This window comes from Neophocaena asiaeorientalis, unplaced genomic scaffold (assembly GCF_003031525.2).
Source record: "Neophocaena asiaeorientalis asiaeorientalis breed wild unplaced genomic scaffold, Neophocaena_asiaeorientalis_V1.1 scaffold264, whole genome shotgun sequence".
Lineage (NCBI taxonomy): Eukaryota > Metazoa > Chordata > Mammalia > Artiodactyla > Phocoenidae > Neophocaena > Neophocaena asiaeorientalis.
The window spans coordinates 2,597,067-2,610,107 of NW_020185332.1; the positions used below are offsets into that span (position 1 = coordinate 2,597,067).

Genomic DNA, 13,041 nt, shown 5'->3' on the forward strand with positions numbered 1-13,041 from the left:
GCCGGGAAAAAAAAAAAAAAAAAAAAAAAAAAATCCCTCTAAATAAATTGTATTAGCTTTTTCCCATTCCATAGACTCGTTTTAGTTATGGATGCTGTAAAGAGTGTTCAGACCTGAGATATAAAAAAGTCCGCTTCATTTCAGGTGTCACTTCCAGGAATGACATTATGGATTTAAGCCTGTGGTTAACTTTTAAAGAAATGTTGGAATTCGCTGTCCTTCCTGGGTTTTCTTTTCTAAGCAGGCCCCTTTACCTAGTTCTTAGCACCCACACATGGGGCACCCCAGGAAAGCGCCCTGGCACCGCCCACCTCAGGCGGGTACGAATCACAAGCTTCTGCAAGTTGATGGACGAATCAGCACTGCGCCCAACCCCGCCGCGGTCACCACTGGACACTGGCGATTGGTTGCACCTGAAAGGCGCGGAACCAATGGGAGCGGAGTCCTGGGAGAGTCAGTGGAGCGCGCGGGAAAGGGACCAATATAAACTGTGGCGGGAGATTCGTTTTCTGGGCCTTGTCCCGTCAAACATCTTCGGCTGGCGAGTCAGTTGGTTGTTCTCATCTCGTGTTTGAACATGGTGCGGACTAAAGCAGGCAGTGTCCCTGGCACCTACAGAAAAGGTGAGGCAGGCGAGCATGGTAGTGGAGGGCAGGCGGTTCCCTGGGCAGCTCCGCCGCGGGCGGGAGAAGCCGGACCTGCCCACAACCCTGACGGCCAAACTGGTCCAGCCCGTCAGGAAGCAGCAGCCCGATCCCTTTAACGAGGAGGAAGACGCGGCGGGGACAGTGGAGGGTTATCTGCTGTTCTGGATCGCGGGCCTCTCCTCTCCAATAGGCTGGGTCGGAGAGTGTGGTGAGAACGTGGCTCTGAGACTCTTCGTGCCCCCTTCTGAATGTCCTTCTTTGCCTCTCTCCGCAGTGGTGGCTTCTCGAGCCCCCAGGAAGGTGCTTGGTTCCTCCACCTCCGCCGCTAATTCCACGCCGCTTTCGTCAAGGAAAGGTAAAAAGCGCCCCTGCAAGATCCTGGAGAAACCTTCTCAAAAGGAGATCAGGCCTGGCACCACAGTTCTCCTGACCTGCGAGCCCCCTGCCCCACCGTGGAATTTCTTTTCCTGAGATCCTCACCCCCGAATTTCTTCCTTGCCTTTTGCTCTAATGAGCGGGCCTGTCTCTTGGCGGGATGGGGTAGGGGTGCGGGGCGGAGTGGGTCGCATTGTAAAGAATTTCAAGTCTCGGGTTAGGGATGGACACAGTTTCTCTTCAAACCCGTATTTCTTTTCTACTTTAGCGTTGTTAGTTTTCTTAGTATTGACAACTGGGCTTTTTCTTGTAAGAGGCTATTTAAGTACCTCTTTACTAGATTAAGAATCGGGACTATAGTTGACAGTGCTAATCACGTTTTTGTTTTCATTTCTACATATTTTTCTTTGTCCTTCCTTCCCTTTCTCCCTCTCTCCTTTCTTTCCTTTTATTTTAGTTTGGTGTCGGTGTGTGTGTTTTACAACTTTGCAGCTCCTGTTACTGCTTTTGGGACATTAAGAGGGAAAACCGGGCCAGGGAAATAGTTTCACATCGTTCATTCTGTGCGAGAAGTTGAGAAAATACCATGCCATCTGCTGTCTCATTCCTTTTAGGAGGAAGTTGAGCAGTTTGGAAGATTAATTCCACAAGCTCTAGTTAAGAACATACAGGAAAAAGTGTGTCAAACTTTAGTATGACAGTACACAAGACTAACTGAATAGCTCAGCTTGTGGACAAAATATGAAAAATATTTTCTAGTTGTAAACATCTTGTTAATGCTATTTTTCTAGGCTAAAGGATAAGTGTAATAAAGTGTTACACATTATATTATAACTGAATACAGCTTTATCATGTCACATTTTAAAATCTAAAGATGGATGTAACACCATTTAATACCCTTTAGATTTGATGTTAAAGAATTAACTTTCCCTTTAAGGAATAGTGATTGTATTCTTAATTTTTATTTAGTTCTATCTGTTTATATTTTGTAGCTGAAAATAAGTATGCAGGAGGGAATCCAGTTTGTGTGCGCCCAACTCCCAAGTGGCAAAAAGGAATCGGAGAATTCTTCAGGCTGTCCCCTAAAGATTCAGAAAAGGAGAATAGGATTCCTGAGGAGGCAGGAAGCAGTGGCTTGGGAAAAGCAAAGAGAAAGTAAGTTTTTATATTCTGGAATACTTATATTCTTGAAAATAAAAAACAACAGAATATTGAGTAACTTAAAAATTTCTGTTTGAGCAGATAAGAAAATACAAACCAGAGGTTTTTTAAACTGTGCTAACCTTTTATTATAAGTCACTCCCAAATTTCAAACATCAATGAAAGGTATTATTTTTACTCATTTCAGTCACTCAAAGAGGATCAGTTCCCATTCAGATGATAAGTGTTACATTATTAATCATGAACTTCTTGTCTTTATTCTTTAATTTTTTCTGTCTGTTTCTATAGTCTTTTTTCAAAAAGCAATTTCTATGTTGGTTTATCTAGCCTGAATTCCATTAACCTCACCTTTCTAAAACTATTAGTTCAGCCTCCACAGGAAATATATACCCAATGTAGAAAAGTTGGAAAATATAGAAATCCCCATCACTTAGAAACAACCAAAACTAACACCGTGGTGTATTTTCTTTACAACTTCTCTGTAAATACATAAGAAAACTTCAAAACAAAACAAGGTAGGCATAAAGCTGCAAACATGCAGAGCTCATTGTGTAAACTTTTTAAGAAGATAATTAAATCATGCTTTCAAGTTTTTAATGTCAGGAAAATGCTCATGATAAGTGTTAAGCAAAAATTCTGATACAAAAGTACAATTATTGTGTAAAAGATATGTATCTAAATATACCAAATCTCTGTACAAAATATACCAAATATCAATAGTGATATATCTGGGTAAAAACCTCTCATACTCAGTGCTACCAAGTTTCAACAACAAATATTTTAAGAATTAGGGAAAAAAAATAATACCATTGGGGGGAAAAAAGCAATGGAAACCTGCTTTTTAAATAGATTTATAAGTAATAGTGTCCAGACTCTTTAAAGAATTTTGAAAATTTTGTTTCAAAAGCAAATTATTTGACTGGAGATGGGGAGTGGTGAGCGCTGGTGGTGCCACGTCACCGCCATTATGAAGCCTCCGGCTAGATTTAAGACCCTGCTAGATACCTCCCCTGCACCAGCCAGTAGCCTGTGATCCTCCTCCACGGCACCAAGCAGCGAGCCTTGCCCAAGGCGGAGTGATCACCATGGGCAAGGGGATGGTGGCCAGGCTCAGATTGGGGCTGCTGCTTCTGGTGCCGCTCCTACTCAAGCAGATTTACTCATTCGTTCCTTTAACCGACACGGAAGGTCCTCCGTTCGAAACCACAACGGTCAGCTGTGCTTTGCAGTCAACAGCTAGTCTCCTTGTGGTCTTGCTTGCCCTTCTACATCTCTACTGTTAAGAGACTTGGCCAAGAAACATCTACAGTTTACCAATCCATGTTCTAAAGCCCAATCCGTACACCATCTAGAAGTCCAGTGTGGCAAGGAAAATAAACAGGTCTTCATCAAGTCTACTAATTCCATCCCTTGTTTTATTAACACAGAGAATGTTGAGACTCCCAAATTGGACTAGTTTAAAGAGCATCTGAAGGATTTGACCAGATAATGAAAGCCAATATTAAATCTGCTGGAGTTTCATGTACAAGACTGGAAAGAGACAACATCGAGAATTAATGATGTGATTAAGTATAACTTAAGAAATATGGACACTTCAAACTGTACCTTGCAAATAAGAATAATTTCATCTTCATCTAGAGAAAAAGGATGAGATATGGAATGGAGATTCAGTTTCCATTTTTTTCACGAAATCTAGAAGGCGGTAAAATGATTAGGTAATATAAAAAGCTTCAGTGATTCTATTTATGATGTACACTGGAAGGAACCACCAGGTATTACCGCAAATCCTCTGTGTATTGTTTCAGCAGTCCTGGTTTAATGCTGATATACTCTCCATCAGGTTTTACACTGTTTTCACTGTTCTCTTGGGAACTTAACTCTTTTCTCTGGGGCTTTGGATTTGACATTGCATTTGACTTTCTGCAGTAACTGACATGTTCCAGGGCAATGATGGATTGGAATCTACTACAAATCCAAGCATAAGTAATCCCAGCAAATGCACTTAAAAGTCAAATAACAGGTATTTCCTATCACACATTCCCATCCAGATTTATTTAACTAAGTTGGATCATTTAACTTGATTCCAAAGATTAGAAGTGCATTGACTTCAACCAGTCTTAAAATATTTCTTTTTATTTCTGCATATATTGAATAATTTTTACAACTTAAAAAATTGATCTGTTTGGAAAGCATATTTGACAAATCTTGAAATTAAGAAGCAAATATATGAAGGCAGCAAAAATAATGTGCATTAGGTATTTGGGAAGTGAAGACTGGAAACTTGCCTGCATTGAATTCATAACTCTTTTGTGCCCTATCCGTAAACATATATATATAAATATAAAACTTAATGAATAGGAATAGCTACACGTGGAGCACTTTCTACATCAGTCATTATTTTTAGATGTTTCTAAGCCTAAGTGGACTTGATCCTGGAAAATAAACTTTACAACTGCCTTGATGTACAGAAACCTTTTTAGATATAGAAACTCTGTGAAATCTTTGGTTCACAGGTTCACACAATGATGCTTAGATGTTAAGTATCCAATATGGCCATAGTACTCTTAATAAGTTTTAAGCCAGTATTTGCCATCTTTAGAAGTCTACACAGGAACAACTAGATCCAACTGATCTCAGGTTATGTGAGATCTGTGCATGTGAATGAACACCTCTTGCTTCATATCTGAACACTGTACACCTGTTTTGGATTGTACATTGTTTGGAATTGATTTGCATTGAACACAACTAAATAAAAATAAATGGTTAATGAGCAGTTGAAACAAAGTATTTGACATATAAAATGATGTTTATGCATATAAAATTTTAAGACTTAATACTGTTCAAGGTCATTTAGTAAATTGTTATCTAATGAGATATTTAAAAGGAGTGTCAAATTCTGGAGCAGTAACTAAATTTTATACTTTGTTGCTACATCACTATTATCATTTCTGTTTCATTAAAATCAACAAGGAAGGGGATACATTTTTGGATAGAGTTTTTTAATAGACTTGTTTTCATGATCCTGTAAGTCTCCTTTAGTTCCTTCTCACTTACTGGCACCATTCTTCCTTGTTCTTTCTCATTCTAATGTGAACAAGCTAATAGTCAATATTAGCTCTAGAATATATGACTGTCCTCTTGAATTATTTATGACTTCCATTAATGAAAGAAAATATTTGGTAATATAGCCAAATATGGCTATACCATTGATCATGACAGCAATAAAACCTATATTACAGGCTTCCTATCATATGGAAAAGATTACACATATAGTCTCATAAAGCACTTTGATCCATAGTATAATAAAATCTGTGACATAAAACTAGGTAATAGAGGTTTATATTATTACTTTAGGCCTCTGTCTTAGATTTAAGAGAGTTGTAGTTATCCCTTTATTTATAATAAATCAATAGATTGACTTTTTTTTCTCCCAGTTTTATTGAGACATAATTGACATACAGTACTATATGAGTTCAAGGTGTAATGATTTGACTTACGTACATCATGAAATGATTACCACGATAGGTTAGTGAACATCTATCTCATACTGACACGTTAAAGAAATAGAAAATTTTTTTTCCTTTTGATAGGAGCTCTTTCAGTAGATTTACTATTGGTCGTAAATAGAAAACTACCAGTATATCAGAAGGACTTCTGTCTCCCTAATTCTTAATCTGGAATATGGCTACTCCTATGGCTTTATTTTCACAGAGGCAGATGCGTGGGGGAGAATCAGAATCAAGAAAAACTGTCTTCTTAAAACCTTGAACAGAACTATGATACCTACAGTAAATTAAATCAGGTCCTTGAAAAAATAGAAATTTGGGTTATGATAGTGTTCATTTGTTAACTTGATTTAATTTCCAGGAAAGTACAATGAAGACTTCTTCATAATATAAGAGTAGGTGAGTCAATGGTAATCTTATTCCAAGTCAGAATATCCTTGTTTTAGCTTCCTTCTTTCACTCACTTGCCCTATGACCATTCAGGCTCACTGGATCTAATTTGAAAACCATTTTAAAATAGATCTCACAAATCTTTATCAGTTCTAAAAAATTATGATTAAGTTTTTAATTGACTTTTTCTCTATAAAAAGTATAATGAGGGACTTCCCTGGTGATGCAGTGGTTAAGAATCCGCCTGCCAATGCAGGGGACATGGGTTCGAGCCCTGGTCTGGGAAGATCCCACATGCCACGGAGCAACTAAGCCCGTGTGCCACAACTACTGAGCCTGTGCTCTAGAGCCCTCGAGCCACAACTACTGAGCCCATGTGCTTCAACTACTGAAGACTGTGCACCTAGAGCCTGTACTTTGCAACCAAGAGAGGCCACCTTAATGAGACGCCCACGTGCCGCAAGGAAGACCCAACCCAGCCAAAAATAAATGTATTTTTAAAAAAAGTATAATGAGTACAAAATGGCTTTGGGATAATATAAATTATTTTTCAAAAGCTGTGATTACCATATGCCAACTTAAGACAATTTGGGGGTTTTTCTAATTAGATAATACATTCATATAGTTCCAAAGGGTATACAGTCAAATATGTCAACTTGCTGTTTTCTCTGCTCAAGTGGATTGGTTAAATTCTTTTGCTTTTCATAATCTCAGAGTTCTTGCTGAAGGATTGTACTCTTCATCAATCCACTTAACATACTGAAAGAAGATGCTATAGAAATAGAGATTCCGTCTTTAATAAAAATGGCAACATATCCTAAAGGGGAAAGTGATTTGACAAATTAACAGGCAAAATAGATTATTAAAAATTTTGTCACTCTAGTATTTGGAACCTGTAGGAGTTTGTCAATTAATGGAGTTTAATTTTCTCCCATTTCTGGTCAGTTGACAAGACACACTGTACTGTTAATGTTCCTGATTTACATAAGTTTTTAAAAACTACTTATGTTCTGTTTTTTACACATTTGACTCAGGTGACTATCGAAGTTCTCTCTTCTTTCCACAGGTCATGTCCTTTGCCACCTGATCATACAGATGATGAAAAAGAATAGAAATTACTTATTCACCCTTGACTGATGTCTCCTGTTTACTCTGGTATTCTAGGATGTAAATTTGCATAAATATATTTGTTCCAATTAGCTTTGTTGAATAAGCATTTAATTTAAAAAATGAGGCTTACATTTAGTTATTCAAAAGCAAGTAGTTATGATATTGGAAAGTTTATAAGATTAATTATGATTACTTAACTTAGTATTCAGTATAATGCAGTATTCGGTTTCTTTTACCTATTAACCTTTTTCTTGCTAAAATTATTGCATGGTGTTCTACTAATGAATCTGCTGTTTTTGAGATTTGCTTAGAATTTTGTACTGTTGCCGTTTTTATTGGCATTTGATTATTGGAGTGATGCCATATTTTTGTTCCTTTTATTTGCTTTAAAAAGCAGAGGTAGATTTTTGCACATTAAAAAATTCAGTATTAATTAAACTGAACCCATACCCTTTTAAAGAAAGGGGGCCAAAAATGGAATGTTGAAAAAATTTGGATGGCCATCTACCTTCTTCTTAGAAAAATTTAAGGCCAGTTTTGTCTTAAGGATTTAAAGGGTTGATGAAGCTTCTAAAAACAACAACAAAAAGATAAAATACTCACATAGAATTGGGCAGGAAAATTCCATAGACTACATTAAAAGAGAGGAATTTTCCTAGAATATGCATTTGGCTTAGTGTCATAAAATATTACTCTTTGGGCCTATACTTTTCAAGTTGGAAATCAATAAAATATGAAAGATAAATCATGCCATAAGCCCAGAACTATGTCTAAAGTCCTTAGAGCTACTATTATATTTTTCAAGATAGTCAGGGGTATAATTGAAGAGGTGGGTATAATAGTACTTATAACTGATATTCTTGCTTCCTCATCAGGCTTTTTGCTCACTGACAACCTGTTATCAAAACTAACCATGTTTAACAGGAATGCTTTCCTGAAGTTTGTTTTTAATAAATGAATACTCATTGTCACAATACTATCCATATGTGTGCTTTCTAAGATTATATCCTACTAGGTATTTCTATTTTCTTCCTTCCAAATGCAAATCACTGTACTGACCTGATTTTATCAACTTCCAAAGTAAGTCCTTATGACTGTAGATTGTATTTTTTGCTTTGTCTTTTAGAGGTGGATATTAAACATAATGATACTGAATTGAGACCAGAGTTTTTATCCTAAGTGCTTCCTTGACAATTAGGCTTTTGATGGGTATGAAACCTGATTTGCTATTTTTCATTGATGGAGAGAGAAACTTTATGGTGGTGTGTCCAATGAAGTCTAATTTTGGTACGTACTTGTTTCCCAAAAATTTGACCTAAAGAACCTACAGTCTTTTCAAATACAATCCTTTCAAAATATATAATACTTGGTGATGTCTAACTTTATTAGGCAGAGGTCCCATGTAATCTGTTTCATTGTCAAAGGTTTTTTAAAATGTAGATTGTCAATTTAGCCTCTTCTAAACATAAGAGAAGGACAGACTCCCCGTTTACATTGAAATTGAATCAAAAAATAAAGTTTATACATTAAAAATATAAAGTAAGCTTTAATTTTGTACCCTTCACAAAGTTAATCTGATTTTCCTTTTTGAATGGATTATTCAAATAATTAATGTTACTGTTCAATTCCGGAGCAAACAATGATTAAAGCTACTTTTATGGAATTTTTGAATGCTAATGGAATTTGTGAGGATCATATGAATTTTGTGTTTACATAGTTTCACAAAGGAAGATAATACTATAGTGAAAATTATAAAGTGTGCTCAGAGTTATTTATGAGATGACAAATACTTGTCATTTTTCTAAAAAGCAGAAAATAAAGCCTAACCTAACTGAACTTTTCCCGTATGTATATATACACTGCTTATAAATTTCACTGTACTTAGAATTCTTCACGCTAACTCACTTTTGGAAAAACTGAAGATTCAGCTGGACCTTGGTCCAACCAACATTGTTAAAATGGTTCCTTTTACCTTTGAGGATAGCCTATGGAGGTGGGAAAGATTGTCACTGAATCAAAACTGGGAGGAGTGTTAGAAGCTACCTTGTTCAACCCAAGCCAGCTATAGCTTTTCATTAGATGGAGTATTTTATTAGCTGGCAATGACAATCGAAAGTGCTACAAGTTAAAAATTTGATTTTTTTCTTAACTCCCCTCCTCCTCTTCTTGGTTCTGTCCTTGAAATAACATAGAACAAGTTACTCCTTCCACATAACAACCTTCAATTATTTAAAGATAGCTGTTACATCTTTAGCCTTCTCTTCCTAAGGCTAAACATTATGTTGTTTATGTCACATGTATCCTAAGTGAGTTTCTCTAAGTCCCTTGTACAAGAGGCCATGCCTTGTGTGTGGTATATTGCTTAGGCAGATAAAAAGTAAATCTGGCTATATTGCTTCTAACTGATCCCAAGTATTCATTGATTTTGGTATCTTTTATGTTTGTCTGTTTTGTCTTTTGTATTTGGAGATGCCAATGGAACTCTAAGAATATTTGAATTTTTAAGTAATAATTATTAACAGAGTATTGGGTTTCCCAAAAATAAACGTTATACAACCTAATTCTTTCTTAAATGATTACAAGGGACAATTAAAAAATGACAAAAAGCTTTCAAGAGATTGAGAAAAAAGGTTAGAGGTCCTATATTGATTTGAAGGATGAAGGTACTATATTGACCTTGAAGGCTATTTGAGATCTAGCGTAGATTTGAGAGCACTGTCTTAATTATGGTTCATATTAAGAATATTGATTGGGGACTTCCCTGGTGGCCAGTGGTAAAGAATCCGCCTGCCAATGCAGGGGACTCGGGTTTGAGCCCTGGTCGGGGAGGATCCTACATGCCGCGGAGCAACTAAGCCCGTGCGCCACAACTACTGAGCCTGCGCTTTAGAGCCCGCAAGCCGCAACTACGGAGCCCGAGTGCCACAAATACTGAAGCCCGCGCGCCGAGAGCCCGTGCTTCGCAACAAAGAGAAGCCACTGCAATGAGAAGCCCACACACCGCAACGAAGAGTAGCCCCCTCTCGCTGCAACTAGAGGAAGCCCGCGCGCAGCAACAAAGACCCAATGCAGCCAAAAATAAAAATAAATTTAAAAAATCAAAAAACGAACAAACAAACAAAAAAAGAATATGGATTCCTGGGGACTTCCCTAGCGGTCCAGTGGTTAAGACTTCACACTTCCAAGGCAGGGGGCACTGGTTTGATCCCTGGTCGGGGAACTAAGATCCCACATGTCGAGTGGTGTGGCCAAAATAAATAAATACATAAAATTTAAAAAATAAAATAAAAGGTTGATTTGGGTAATAATTAAAAAAAAAGAATATGGATTCCTGTGATACTGCTCACAAAATCCTAAAAGCGTAGTTAAACGCACATAGCTAGTTTTAGGTGTGGATTGTGCTATATACATATTTATTTATTTGAATTTTTAAACATTTATCAACATTTTAGGTTGATTTACTTACAATAAAATGTATATGTTTTCAGTGTACAATAAAATGTATATACCTGTGCTATACATCTTTAGAGGTCTCCAAGTAATGAGTATGTTAAAAGTGATGGAATTATACACATCGTGATCATTTAGGAGTTAAGCCAGGTATTCATACACCTATACAAAAGTGACTCAGTAATAATTTTTTAAAAACTGTAGGAAGAGAGGATCTAAACAAATGCTGTTATGTGCTATTATAAGTCATATTTCTTCAGACAACAGGAAAAATGAATGATGCATAGGAATTTGCATTTTTGTATTGGCTTAAACTACCACATTTGATCTTAACTATTTTTACCCAATAAAACATTTCTTTCTATAGAAAAGATTTACCGTATTCATGTTTTTAATTTTTTAAAGACATCTAAGTCCACCATAGTTTTATTTATTTTTTATAAATTTATTTATTTCTTTATTTTTGGTTGTGTTGGGTCTACGTTGCTGCCCATGGGCTTTCTTTAGTAGCTGCGAGTGGGGGCTACTCGTTGCGGTGCATGGGCTTCTCACTGCAGTGGCTTCTCTTGTTGTGGAGCACGGGCTCTAGGCACGTGGGCTTCAGTAGTTGTGGCATGTGGGCTCAGTAGTTGTGGCTTGCAGGCTCTAGAGCACAGGCTCAGTAGTTGTGGTGCATGGGTTTTGTTGCTCTGTGGCATGTGGGATATTCCCGGACCAGGGCTTGAACCTGTGTCCCCTTCCTTGGCAGGTGGATTCTTAACCATTGGCCTCCAGGCAAGCCCCAGCATAGTTTTAGATAAGTTGTTGCTCATTGGGCTCATAATTTTATTTACTTTTCTAATTAAAAATTTTTAAATATTTAAACTTGTTGCCAATTGAAATACCAAGCTGTTTTGTCATGGTAACAGATTTATCACTTGTTAAGTACAGCCAGGTTTTTTTTAAAGAACAATTAATGACTGGATGTGCTCAGATTCCATTTGAATTTTGTGTGTGTATACTCCCACATGTATGCATTTCCATGGCAAGGGTGGAAATGTTTTAGACTTCTTTAACAATCTACTAGTGACATTTGAACCTGAAGTGATTTCCTAAAGGTTTTGCTGAACTGACTCTCTTGGTGAATCAATTTAATGCTGTGTCACATGTACAGGAAACCAACAGACCTGTTGTTTCTTTGACGTTACCAAAAGTCATTTCCTCTGCCCCAGCTAGGTGGACAACAGTCCAATATCGGTGACTAAGAAGTTATCATGACCAGTAAAATTATCATGACCAAATTATTATGACCAATAGCCAGCAGTTGCAAAGACATTCACTGCCATGGACTAGAGACAAATTCAGGAGCTACTATTAAGCTTTATTGCTTTCAAGCAGACCTATTCAAGATAGGAAAGTTAAGCCAAGATTTTTACTCATTTTTCTCTGAACGCCTAACTACATTTCTCTGAATATTTAACTGCCATAATAATATAGGTCATTTTTCTAGAAAGAGGATTAATTATGTTGCTGGGTTTTGCTCCGAGCAGTGGTTTTCCCAGTATTTTTCAAGCTCAGATCACCCCAACACAAGAATAAATTAGGTCTCTTATTAACTTTTCTTGTCCACAGTATAGGATTGAAAGTTTATTCTGAGTGGAGTATTAAATGTCTTCCTCCTTCCCAAGCTTGATCACCGGCTTCCTTTGGCCTTTTCTTATTGTTTTTTAAGGATTAATTATTTCCAGATCATACACAAGCACGTGCAATCCTTACAAAAGAGATGGGTGAAGACAAAACTTTCTCACCATTCGGTTTCAGGGGCTATCACAGGAGAACGAAGTGCATGAAAAAGGTTTCATAACATTGGAGGAGACTTTAAAAGCTCAGTAGAAACACAACTGAAAATCCACAAGAGGGAGATGCTTGCTAAACCGCCAGAAAGTAACTCCCACGAGGGACCTGAGAGAGCCTTAACAGGAGCCAATAGGTCCGCCCGGGATTCAAGGCGGGAGGGAACAGGAGTAAATAGTGGCTGGGGTCTGATAGGGGGAGTATAGGTGAAGGGAAAAGCAGGATTGGCTTCGTGACTTTGGCAGCGAAGCCCGTGCTCAGCCCAAGACCAGGAGCAGAAGCTAAGAGCGTGTTGCCAAAGAAGAGTACACGCTCCCAGCTGCCTCCTGTTAGTCCCATAAGTAATGGGGGTGGTTGTCTTTGAAGGCACTTCCGCTTAGCAACCCCACGCGGTTGCTAAGGAGGGACGGTAGCGGGGATGACCCGGAAGTGGTGGTGTCTATTTCTCACTGCCTGCTTTAAGTTTGTCCTATTGGGAGCGCCAGGGTGCTCTGCGCCGGGCCGAGGGTGGGGCCAGCGCTAGAGGTTCCGGTTCGGCTTCTGCGGCCCCTCGGCTCCTCGTCTTCCCC

The 13,041-nt window shown here is 37.9% G+C and overlaps 1 protein-coding gene across 1 annotated transcript; it reads left to right on the top strand.

The window, feature by feature from the left end:
- The first annotated feature begins 484 nt into the window (after nt 1-484).
- On the top strand, nt 485-8,168 carry PCLAF (PCNA clamp associated factor). The gene is made up of 4 exons (XM_024735206.1): nt 485-623; nt 922-1,002; nt 2,015-2,177; nt 7,146-8,168. Exons 1-4 carry the CDS (start codon nt 578-580, stop codon nt 7,189-7,191), a joined length of 336 nt encoding a protein of 111 aa, XP_024590974.1. The 5' UTR covers nt 485-577; the 3' UTR covers nt 7,192-8,168.
- Nucleotides 8,169-13,041: the final 4,873 nt, after the last annotated feature.